Source organism: Rhipicephalus microplus, chromosome X (assembly GCF_043290135.1).
Source record: "Rhipicephalus microplus isolate Deutch F79 chromosome X, USDA_Rmic, whole genome shotgun sequence".
NCBI lineage: Eukaryota > Metazoa > Arthropoda > Arachnida > Ixodida > Ixodidae > Rhipicephalus > Rhipicephalus microplus.
The window spans coordinates 371,591,508-371,604,280 of NC_134710.1; the positions used below are offsets into that span (position 1 = coordinate 371,591,508).

Consider the following 12,773-nt stretch of genomic DNA (forward strand, 5'->3'; position numbering starts at 1 on the left):
AGAATATGCGGTATTTAAATTTAGATTGTGGAGGAAAGACCTCCTCATATTCTATATTAGGAACATGCTTTGAGATATCAGATGCAATTACGTCACTAATGTTGACCGTTATTCACGACTCCAGCAATTCATTCAGCACCTAGCGGCAATATAGGGAAGCTGCGTACTGAGGTCCAAACAGTCCAAGCGCTAGTCGTATACCGTAGAAGCACGGTAGGATGGTGCCGCCCGTGAAGAAAAAACGAACGGCCAAGCGGATTTCTTCTTTCAAGGTGAGGCACCAGTGTTAACTTGTTATCTCGAACCTATTAAAGGACCATTGTATCCAGTGACTACATGTCGCTGCGGCGCCCGAAGTGTGTAAACAAATTTTGCAGAGACGCGTTGCGCCATGTGCATTACACACGTAACGCGACCACTTCAAGAACGCTGCTCTGTTTTCGGGACCACTGGTGCCAACTAAAATAAGATGCTCCGCATCAATAACGCGCTCCCATTATACAAAGCAGTGCAAATTGCAATCATACTGCAGAAAACTCAATATTTGTGTTAGCGACTGCGGACGCGGTGACCTCCGTGAATCCCCCATGCTGCAATTCCGCAGTGCCCTCTCACGTTCATTTGAGTTGCAAATACTTGTCAGTTTCTTCTGTAATGGTGATCGCTTTCTTCCTCTCGTTTTGTTTGGGTATGAGCCGTTGCCAGAGGACATTAGCAGCAACATCAACAGCAGCAGCCGTCCATCACTGGTCAACAAAGTAACATCACTGATGGAGAGATATTATGCTCAAGGCTTTCGGCAACCGATGTTCAGATATGTGCCGCTCTCAGAGCGACAGTCACCTGCACAACCACCGCGGCAAGGGCCTGGTATTCTGAAGTACCCGTTTGGTTTCTGTGGCATGCCGAAGGAGCACTTCGTCAAGACCCTACGCTTTGAGATGGACCAACAACCCGAATCGGCACAACCACTAAAAAACGGCCCCGAGCCCTCGATGAATAAATCGGAAGACGCCACCACTCGCCGTTCCTCCATTTCGTCCGCGACTACCGCTGGCGAAGAGGACGATGAGGAATCCGGTGAGATAACAGAGGACGGAGTACCGACTACTTCTTCTCCGACCTCTACGGTTGAAAGCGTTGACTTGATCGTAAGTGGCCGAAAGTCCACTTCTGCCACTTACGGAAGGAGCGAAGACATGGATGCTGCGTCTGACATCACCAGCAGCTCGGCCCGCTCTAGCTTCCAAAGCGTTTCGTCGCGCTCGATTCCAGAGGACATCAAGTGCTACTTCCAACGCCACGTCGGAAGCCTCACTGAGACCACCAGCGCGCAGCTGTCAACGTCTTTCGGCGCCGGAGACCAGGACACAGACGCGCAGCATTGCCGCGACTCCTGGCATGCCACATCACGCCGGTACGCATTGCTTACCGCTCTCGCAACGCTCTCGACGATGCTGCTGGCGGGAATCAGCGCCGAGTTGTACGGCACCCCAATGCGGGCAACCAAAGAGAGAACACCGCTTCTGCTGCTGGAGAACACGGTAGGCGTGGTCCAACACGAACCAGAGGGCAGGGTAATGGCCGAGGTTCCACCACGCGTCGTTTTCAGGGGCCGCAGACGTAATGGGTACGTGACACCAGATAAGAAAGGGGACATCGACTTGGCAGATGTTGGCGAGCAGGGGGAGCACAAGACCGAACCATCTGGTTCCACGCCTGTGGCAAATGCGGATGAAGAGCACATGCTTGCGCCTACCATGACCGCTGGTTACAAAGAAGTAAAAGAGGTGGTGGAACCAACCGACCTACAAGAAATAATCGGTGGCCGGGACAATGTCAAGGAGACAATATCGGTCGCATTCAAGTTGAATGTAAGTACAACCTTCTATTACTTCTGTTTGAAGCAATTTGCAAGACCATCTTCCTACTACGAGTTCGGCCCGCAGTGTCATTGGCGTTCCGCAAAACCCGCAATCATTTGCTTTGTTATAGGCAGTAAAAATGCCTTATCAATATTAAAAGGCCTGAAATACGTATGCTTCATTTGCTAACAATTTTCGGAAATCAATCAATTTGCTTTTTCTTTTCCACGCTAAGAGCACCTTCTTCTTGGTTGACCCTAATACTGTTTTTTCTTCATGTTCCCACAAAGATTTGTTGTACCTATTCACCGTACGGTGCGTTCAGCCAAATAAATTTTTATCCGACCCGCATTGATGGTGTAGTGGCTAAGGCACTGACTGGGCTGCTGACCGGAAAGTTTCAAGACCAAATCCCGTCCACATTTTTGATGGAGACCAAGATGCTTGAGGCCCATGTGCTTAGATTTGGGTGCGCGTTAAGGAGCCCCCAGTGGTCGAAATTTTCGGAGACGTACACTATGGCGCTTGGCATATTTATATGATGGTTTTCGGATGGAGGTGTTCCAACGCGAGCGTGTAATAGTCAATGACGTACCGAATACAGGCACCTTTATTGTCCTATTAGTAAGTCGAGTCCTAGAAGACCTACAGGTGTTGCAAACAGTGGTAAAACAAGGCAGAATTTCAGATAATGATGGAAGCCTGAAGAGATGAAAAGTTCTTGAAACGTGTTGTCACTGCAGCCAGTGATTCCCAAATGGTCTAGTGTTTTTTTTTTTCAATGTATGAGCTGCATATCCTAGAGTACGTATGTGTACTCTCCCCCCATCTGAAACAGAAAAGGAGGAGAGAACAAATGCGCTCTTTTTTCTCCTCTTCCGGGCCACCGTGGCTAATTTGGCAGCTCAATGAAAACAGAAATTATATAAGTAGACACAGAATATAGCTCCTCACTCTCGAATATTGTGTTTTCCTCACGCCTGTAAGCAAATAGTTTTGTCCGGGTGTTACTCTTATTCAGAACGGATCACCGTGTGGTCCGCCTACCTTCACTTACTGCCAACGTCCTCAGCGCGAGTTTTTCTACGAGAGCGCTACCGGAGATTGCGTGTCAACAGTGACTCATCGGCTGGGCGTCTGCATTCGCGGCTCCAACAGGTACCGCTCGAAGAGTAGCTGTCTGCAAGCGTGTGTTAAGAAGCGGCCTTCGGAGCAGTGCTCACAGCCATCGCTGTTCGTGGAATGTGACAGGTGTGTTTTTACTCCTTCTCACATGCATGCATAGATATCTTAGAACAGCTGGTGTTTTGGGTACTATATACTTTAATGCTGATCATAATAGAAAAAAAACATCGCCTCTGTTATAATGAGGGTGAAAAAAAATGCGCGAATTTCGCTCTCAGTCGTGCAAAACTTCGTATAGTGGAGCATGGACCCATCGGCACTCGTACTCGGCTTTTGTCACGTCAAAGTCTTCGTTGAGCCATGACCTCCGAGATAATGGGTGCATGGCACGTTTCTGTCCAGCTATCCCAATCGCACGGAGAGAACATGCTTCAAGAGGTGGCTGTGGCCCCCTTTTTCCTCCACACCACTGCTCTCCCACAGAGCATCGAAAAGGCTGCCGCGCTGTTGGCGCAGCTTGCATGTACCGAGAAAGAAAAACAAATTCGCTTGTTTATATATATCTCGCGCTCATTTGGAAACGACAGGAGAAGGTTTAAGAGACGCAAAGTGAATGCTGTGGTGTATATTGCAATATGCGTGTATATTGATAATGATATTGAGTGGTAGCACTTCTTTCATAAAACAAGTACTACCCCAAGGAATTTCGGTCACCACGCTAAGACCCTTAATTGACGACCACGTCACCTGTTTTACGGCAGACGTATGTCCCGATCACCCACATCACTCGCAAGATGCCACGTGCTTCGAGCTACCTTACGCTCCATAATCGCCCCGGACCTCAAACCTGAGAAACCAACCGCGCTATGCCACCTTATGGCTTCCTACCGCGACATATTCGACATCGACAGCCGTCCACTTGGCCAGACTTCAATCGTCAAGCACTGCACTAATGCAGGTGATTCTCATCCCATTCATTCGCGACCATACCGGATGTCTGCCACCGAGCGTAAAGTAATTCAACAAGAAGTCACCAAGATGCTAGCCAAAGGAATTATCGAACCCTCTTCGAGCCCTTGGGCGTCCCCCGTCATGCTCGTTAAAAAGAAAGATGGCACAAGGCGCTTCTGCTTGGATTACCGTCATCTGAATATAATCGCAAAAAAGGACGTTTACCATTTACCCCGCATCGACGAGGCTCTCGATTGTCTCCACGGTGCCCGATACTTTTCCTCAATAGACCTAGGTTCCGGCTACTGGCAGATTGCTGTCGACAAAAAAGACGAAGACAAGACTGCGTTTGTAACTCCAGACTGCCTATATCAGTTCAAGGGTATGCCGTTTAAGCTATGCAACGCTCCAGCCACGTTCGAGTACATGATGGACTCTCTGGTACAAGGATTACATGTCTTTGTTATCTTGACGATTTCGTTGTATATTCGCCAACATTTGAGACCTACCTTCAGCATTTGTCAGTTATTCTCGACATATTTCGCACTGCAGACCTTCAATTAAACTCATCGAGTTGCCACATCAGACGCCGGCAAATTACAGTGTTGGGCCATCTTGTCGATGCCTCTGGTGTGCAGCAGGACCCCGAGAAAATTCGTGCAGTCACCAGTTTTCCTATACCCTAGTCAGCCAAAGACGTCCGGAGTTTTGTAGGACTTTGTTCCTATTTTAGAAGGTTTGTGAAAGATTTCGCAACCATCGCTCGACCAATCACAGAGCTTCTGAAGAAAGACGTTCCATTTACGTGGGGTATCGACCAAGCTGCTGCTTTTTCTAACCTGATCACGCTACTGACGACTACATCTTTATTGGCTCACTTTGACCCATCCACTACGACAGAAGTCCGAACCGATGCTAGTGGTCATGGAATCGGGGCCGTCTTAGCCCATCGCCAACGGGGACTCGACCGAGTTGTCGCCAACGCTAGCCGCCTCCTCACAGCTGCTGAGCGCAACTATTTCATTGCAGAGCGTGAATGTCTTGCTCTTGTTTGGGCAGTCTCAAATTTCCGCCCATAATTATATGGCACAAATTTTTCTGTGATAACTGACCATTATGCGCTATGTTGGCTTACGTCACTGAAGGCTCCTACTGGCCGGCTCAGGCGCTTGGCTCTGCGACTGCAGGAGTATACCTACACGGTGACGTACAAGTCCGGACGCCTACATAAGGACGCAAACTGCCTGTCCCGCTACCTGATTGCTGAGTCGAGCACTATGTCTGACGCCGACACCGAGCCCAGCGTCTTTTTCCTTTCGCAAATGACAAGCATCGGTGACGAGCAGCGCCATGATGCGTCCTTGCGTGCTATCATTGACCGCCTCGAATCACCATCTTACAATCGGTAACATCGCTCATCTTGCTCCACGATGGTGTATTTTACCGCCACAGTTTTGAGCCGGATGGACCGGCCCTGCTGCTTGTCATTCCGAAACACCTTCGCTCGGATGTTCTATATGAACTTCATGGCCTTCGAACTGCTGGCCACCTTGGTGTGTCACGCACTTACGACCGAATACGCCGATGCTTCTATTGGCCAGGGCTTGCGCGCTCATTCCGAAGATACGTTGCGGCTTGTGAGAAATGTCAGCGCCGCAAAACACCATCGATACCTCACGCCGGACGCCTTCAACCTCTTGATATTCCGTCAGAACCGTTCTTCCGCGTTGGCTTAGACTTACTTGGCCCTTTCCCCTTGTCTTCCTTGGGTAACAAGTGGATAGCCGTGGCCACCGACTACGCCACGCGTTATGCCATCACACTAGCTCTTCCAACAAGCTGTCCTACAGATGTCGCCGTCTTCTTCCTCAATGACATGATTTTGCAACACGGAGCCCCATGGCAGCAGCTGCTTACAGACCGTGGCCGCACCATTTTGTCGAAGGTCATAGCCGACATCTTGCAGTCCTGTAAAACGAGACACAAGCTGAATACGTCATACCACCCACAAACCAATGGACTCACGGAGCGTCTAAATCGAACTCTTACAGACATGCTCGCTAAGTATGTTTGTACATACTATACCGACTAAAATCTCGCGTTGCCATACGTCACATTCGCCTACAATTCTTCGTGCCATGACACTGCGGGTTACTCTCCATTTTTAGTCTGCCATTTGGCCAAGAACCAGCATTGCCTCTAAACGCTGTCATACCGTCTTCTGGAGTACCGACCAGTGAATATGGCGTGCACGCTATCACTCGAGCCGCTCACGCACGCGAAATCACCTGTACTCGCCTTCTGACCTCTCAAGACAAGCAACTGCGTTTTTATGACCAACGACACCGCGACGTACACTTCCCTCCCGGTTCTTTGGTGTTGCTCTGGTCTCCGACCCGTCAAGTTGGCTTGTCAGAAAAACTGCGTACTCGTTACACAGATCCATAACAAGTCCTTCGTGTGGTTACTCCTGTAACATATGAAATTAGTCTTGCCACCCCGTCACACTCACGTGCTCAACAGGCTACTGATATTGTTCATGTTGCGTGCTTCAAGCCCTACAACTCTCCTAGTGACGTTGACATTTAGATGCGCCGAGACGGTGTTTGTGCCGCTGGGGGTTATGCTACATTCATGTATATTGAAATTCTAGGGGGTGACGCGCGTGTGTGCCTCACGAGGAAGACGAAGGGTTGTCTCCACTCGATCGCTGGCGAACCGGTCACGCTATTACCGCTGGTTTTGAATACATCAAATCCCAAGGCTCTTCGATACGGCGTCCCTTCTTTTCCGTGACAATATATTCTCCAATGGCTTTTTTGTAGATTTGTGCCACTCATTCTAGAACACTTATCATCGTGATGGCTGTATAAGGAGATCAGCAGGTGCTGGAAACGTACTACGAAGTTGGCGAGCTGTATTCTAGATAGGGGCACGGCCGAGCTAGACTGCATCTGCGCGCTCGCTTGTTACGGCATTCGCATTGTGCGTAGTACATGTCTCTCGCCGCTGCTTTGAGGGAGATGCTGTGACCCTAACCTTCCTCCGCCACTCCGTGCAGCGCACGCAATGCCGGCACAAGAGTTCGGGTGCGCTTTTCCACTCACCACGCATTGAAAAACAAGTTGCTTAATCTTTGACTCCGCACAAATTGTTTATGACATTGCTCATACCTGATGATAACGGGCTTAGACCTATATGCCTTGGAACAATGCACTTTGCTGGCAGTGTCACCAGCTCCGCTGTGCGAGCATAGTCGTAGCCTTTCTGGGACAAAAAGCGCAATATTGCCACAGGAAATAACCATTGCTCCGCGCAACGCGGACGTTGGGAACCAGAGAAACGCTAACGGCATGACTATACGAGCGACGAAGCCAGCCGCAATGCACGAGCCGGCATTGCATGCGCCCGGTACTCCGCCGAACAGCCAACGCGCGTGAAGAAGAAGAGAACGAGGGTGCTCGAGGCAGATGCTCACGAGGACTACCGCCCTTGAATCTTCTTGATTGCTGTGCGTCGTTCACTTTGGGCACAAGTTAACTCATAATAAACCGTGTAAATGGAACATCGTTGTTGTCAGGTTGCTGAATTTGTTACTTTTTCTGGTGGAGGTGCTGAGTAGATGATTCCAACCCCAACAAGAGAGCGAAGTCCAAGCCCTGACCATCCGCAAGCCGTGGAGCTTACGCCGGTGCACCAACGGATCAGTCGCCGTATTCGAGGGAATTCACCAAAATTTGGACCACTTTCCCCTGTGCCAAGGGTATCAGCGACGGAAAAAAGAAACGCCACCACCATGACTAGCCAAGTTGCACCATCACAGCTCATTGTCAGCCAGCCCGTCCTACCGAATGTGTTCCATGGTGACCCGTTCGAGGACGCCGAAGACTGGCTGGATCATTTCGAGAGGGTGGCGAACATAAACCAATGGAACGAAGCAGGCAAGTTACGCAACGTATACGTCTCTTTGGAAGACGCAGCGTGAGTGTGGTACGAAAACCACGACGCATCTTTGACGTCCTGGGAAGAGTTCCGGCGGCAGCTACTGTGTACGTTTGGCAACAATGATCGCCGGGAAAAGGCAGAAGCAGCTCTTCGTGCACGAAATCGACGCACAATTGAGACTGTCGCTATGTACATAGAAGACATGTCCCGCCTGTTCAAGCGAGCTGATCCCAACATGACTGAAGACAAGAAGGTGCGTCATCTCATGCATGGGGTAAAACAAGAGCTGTTCGCGGGACTCGTTCGCAATCCGCCGCGCACTGTTGCTGAGATTCAGTCGGAAGCAACAACAATAGAAACGACGCTGCAGCAGAGAGCCCGGCAATACAATCGTGACGTAGCCTTTTACATTAGCAGGGGTCTTCTCGGCAAACGTTGCCAATAATCTTGACACTCTGCGGGAGCTCGCCCGGTCAGTTGTCAGGGAGGAACTACGCAAGCTGCAGCCACCTGCTTCACCGGAACTGTCCATTGCGGATGTTGTCCGAGAAGAAATTCGGCAGGCCTTACGGAAGCCGCAAAGGGATGCACCACCGACACGACGCGCGGTAACTTATTCTGAGGTGCTCAGGCGGCCTGCTGTCCACTGTGCGCCTATCGAGACACCTGGTACTTACGCACCGACCACACGTAGCCCGCGCCATATCGTAGAGGCAACTAGCGGCGCACCTCTTCCGACAGAGACACGACCTCGGAAAAGCGATGTATGGCGAGATGCGGAACGTAGGCCCCTGTGCTTCCACTGTGGAGAGGCTGGCCATCTTTACCGGTTTTGCCGATATCGTCAAACTGGTCTTCGAGGATTTGCGGTCAACGCACCGTGTCCACGAAATGGCGAAAGGCCGTCCGACATCGAGGAATACCTGTGATCACGTCAGAGCTTCGACCTGCATCGTCGTCATCAACCGCGGTCACCATCCCCTCTACGTCAGCGCTCGCCAAGCCTACGTTCCTTTCCAAACGCACCTAGGCATCGTTCGCCTAGTCCAAACCCGGGAAACTGAAGTGGGCGACCTGTGGAGGCGAGGCCGCTGGTGATTCGAAATACGAAGATCCTCCACTGCGACACCAGCGTGACGGCGACGACGACGACTGTCTCCAAGTAAAGAAGTGCAGTAATGAGAAGATAACTTCAGACTTGCCGTTGGTAATTGACGGGCTAGAGCTCATGACTTTAATCGATACCAGTTCGGATTACTCTGTGATAAGCTTCAATTTAGCGAAGTGCCTCAGGAAAGTTCTCACCGAATGGAGTGGACCTCAAGTACGTACGGCAGGCGGTCATCTTATTACGCTTCTCGGCAGATGCGCCGCAAGAGTTGAGATACGAGGTTTCACTTACGTTGGTGACTTTGTTGTCCTGCCCGTATGTTCGAGAGAAGTTATACTCGGAATAAATTTTCTGCATGCAAATGGTGCCATTATTAATTAGTAGAGGTCCAGCGTATCATTTTCGACGGAACAAGCTATAAAGGTAACTCCAGCAGACGAGCAATACGCCACTCCACTGCGCATCGTCGATGATGATGTGACTGTACCGCCGCAGATCAGTGTAATGGTTCTAGTCAGAAATAATACGTTTGGTGACTACGAAGGTGTGGCAGACAGCAACATGGATCTTTTCCTGAAAATAGGTTTTCGTGTGGCACGAGGGATTATCCAGCTACGAAACGGGTACGCAGACGTCCTCCTGACAAATTTTGGTAACGAATTCCAGCACATCGCAAAGGGGACAGCCATAGCCTTTCTTCATGAGGTTTGTGAAGCCACAGAAATATGCAGCCTTGAAACAACGTCAACGGATATGAAACCAACATCTGATGTCTGCGACGTAATATCCATAAATCCTAATCTTTCAGTGATCCAACGTCAACAGCTATACGACCTTGTACGTGAATTTGGCAGCTGTTTCTCCGATAGTTCAAAGGTACGACGCACAACCATTGCAAAACACAGGATCGTAACAGACGAGACAACCAGGCCGGTACGCCAGCACCTGTACCGCGTTTCACCAAAAGAAAGGGAAGTCATCAAGAATCAAGTACAGGAGATGCTTGAAGATGATGTTACTCAACCTTCTAGCAGTCCGTGGGCATCTCCTGTAGTACTTGTCAAGACGAAGGATAACACGCTAAGGTTTTCCGTCGACTACCGGAAATTAAATGCTGTGACTAAACAGGATGTATATGCCCTCCCGCGTATTGACGACACATTAGACAGACTTCAGTGTGCCAAATTCTTTTCATCACTAGATTTGAAAAGTGGATACTGGCAGATCGAAGTTAATAAACGTGATCGCGAGAAGACTGCTTTTGTTACCCCGGACGGACTCTATGAATTCAAGGCTCTCCCTTTTGGTCTCTGCTGTGCGCCGGCAACGTTCCAACGCATGATGGACACTGTACTTTCCGAATTGAAGTGGTAGTGTTGCTTAGTGTACCTTGACGACGTGGTCATCTCGCCGCTACATTCGAGGAGCATATGAAGCGCCTGAGAACAATGTTAGAAGCAATCCGTTCGGCAGATTTAACCATCACGCCAGAGAAGTGCCAATTCAGTTTCGAAAAGCTTCGATTCCTTGGGCACGATGTCAGTGCCCATGGTGTGCGCACTGATCCCAAATAGACAGCCGCCGTTGCCAGGTACCCGGTGCCAGCAGACAAAAAGTCAGTACACAGATTTCTAGGTCTCTGTGCTTACTACCGACGATTTGTCAGAAATTTCTCGCAGATTGCAGAACCCTTGACGAAACTTACGAGAGAAGATATACCTTTCCAGTGGGAAACAGAGCAACAAAGCACCTTCAAATAATTAATAAAACGGTTGCAAGAGCCCCTAATCCTTTCTCATTTCGATGAAACAGCTGACACGGAAATACACACAGACGCCAGCAACATCGGCCTAGGATGCATCCTAATACAGTGGCAGAATGGCGAAGAAAAGAGGATAGCTTACGCCAGCCGGACTCTAACAAAGGCGGAGACCAATTATTCGGCCACAGAGAAAGAATGCCTTGCCGTCATCTGGGCCATCAGTAAGTTTCGGCCTTACTTGTATGGTAGACCATTCAAGGCTGTCAGCGATCACTATGCCCTTTGCTGGCTCGCCAACCTCAAGGACCCGTCCAGATGACTAGGAAGGTGGAGCCTCAGAATGCAAGAATTTGACATAACTGTGGTATACCGATCCGGCAGGAAGCATACCAACGCCGACTGTTTGTGTGAAGGGCACCTGCAGACACAGCACTATCAGATGAGGACTTTCCATTCGTGGCTGTTGTCGAGACTTCTCAGATAGCTGAAATTCAACATGCGGACGAAGAATTGCTCCTGGTCATCAAACACCTGAAAGGAGCTGACGTACAAGTACCTCGTATATCTTATCGAAGCCTCGCATCGTTCTGCCTCCGAGAAATGTCTTCTACAAGAGAAACTTTAGGCCCAACCTTGAAAAGTTTCTGCTTGTCGTTCCCGCAACTATGCGGCAAGAAATATTACAAGCGTGCCACGATGAGCCTACGTCTGGACATTTAGGCGTCACTCGAACGCTTGCACGAATCAGTCAGCACTATTATTGGCCCAAGCTATTGTCTTCAGTACAGTGCTATGTCAGAACATGCCGCGAGTGCCAAAGACGGAAAGCGCCTTGTGCTAAGCCAGCGGGCCTTCTGCACCCGATATACCCACCGAAAGCACCCTTCCAACAAGTTAGAATGGACCTCCTTGGACCATTCCCGACATCTTTACTTGGCAAGAAGTGCATCATTGTAGCGACTGATTATTTAACGAGATACGCGGAAACTGACTTCTTGCATCGAGGAACAGTGGCCGAGGTCGCCAAATTCTTTGTACAGAGCATAGTGCCACGGCATGGCGCTCCAACTGTTGCAATCACCGATCGCGGACCAGCTTTCACGGCAGAACTCATGGAATGCCTGCTGAACATGACCCACACTGTTCACAGGAAAACTACCACATATCACGCTTAAAGCAACGACCTGAGTTAACACCTCCACAGAACTCTAGCTGACATGATATCTATGTATGTGGACGTCGAACACAAAAAGTGGGACGAAATTTTACCATACGTCACCTTCGCCTATAACACCGCCGTACAAGAGACTACCAAGATTACCCCGTTTCAACTAGTTTACGGTCGTGTAGTTACCACAACACTGGACGCTATGTTACCTATAGATCAAGATGAGTACCCTTCTTATCTCGATCACTATATAAAGAGAGCGGAGGAGGCCCGCTAATTAGCAAGGTACCGAATATGTCACCAACAATGAATCGATGCCGACCACTACAACCGAGGAAGACGTGAAACACGGTATGAAGCTGGTGACAAAGTGTGGATATGGACCCCAGTACGACGACGAGGCCTGTCTGAAAAACTCATTTGTCGATATTTCGGTCCTTACGAGGTAAAACACCGACTCAGAGACCTCGTTTATGATGTCAAGCCTACAGGACATGGGCATTCTAAACGACGCAACCCCACCGAGCGTGTACACATTGTGCGCATGAAAGCGTACTACGACCGGTACGAAGACTAGCCACCTCACTTGCTTGCTGTACAACCATTTCACTCTTACAAACCTTCCGAGACGGAAACGCTGCATACATTATCATCAAAAGCATCGGGGCGATGCCTCTTGAGAGGGGGGATAATGTCACAGGAAATAACCATTGCTCCACGCAACGCGGACGTTGGGACCATAGAAACGCTAACGGCATATCTACGAGCGACGAAGCCAGCCGCAATGCACGAGCCGGCCCTGCATGCGCATGGTACTTTCCCGAACAGCCAACGCGCGTGAAGAAG

General features: G+C 49.8%; 1 protein-coding gene across 1 annotated transcript in view; it reads left to right on the forward strand.

The window, feature by feature from the left end:
* The first annotated feature begins 727 nt into the window (after positions 1–727).
* The window catches only part of LOC142777303 (uncharacterized), a 35,930-nt gene continuing 23,884 nt past the window's right edge, over positions 728–12,773 (forward strand). Inside the window, exons 1-2 of the mRNA XM_075881610.1 lie at positions 728–1,874; positions 2,887–3,116. Of these exons, the coding sequence (XP_075737725.1) occupies positions 771–1,874; positions 2,887–3,116 (1,334 nt within the window). The 5' untranslated portion in view covers positions 728–770. The remainder of the gene's footprint in view (positions 1,875–2,886; positions 3,117–12,773) is intronic.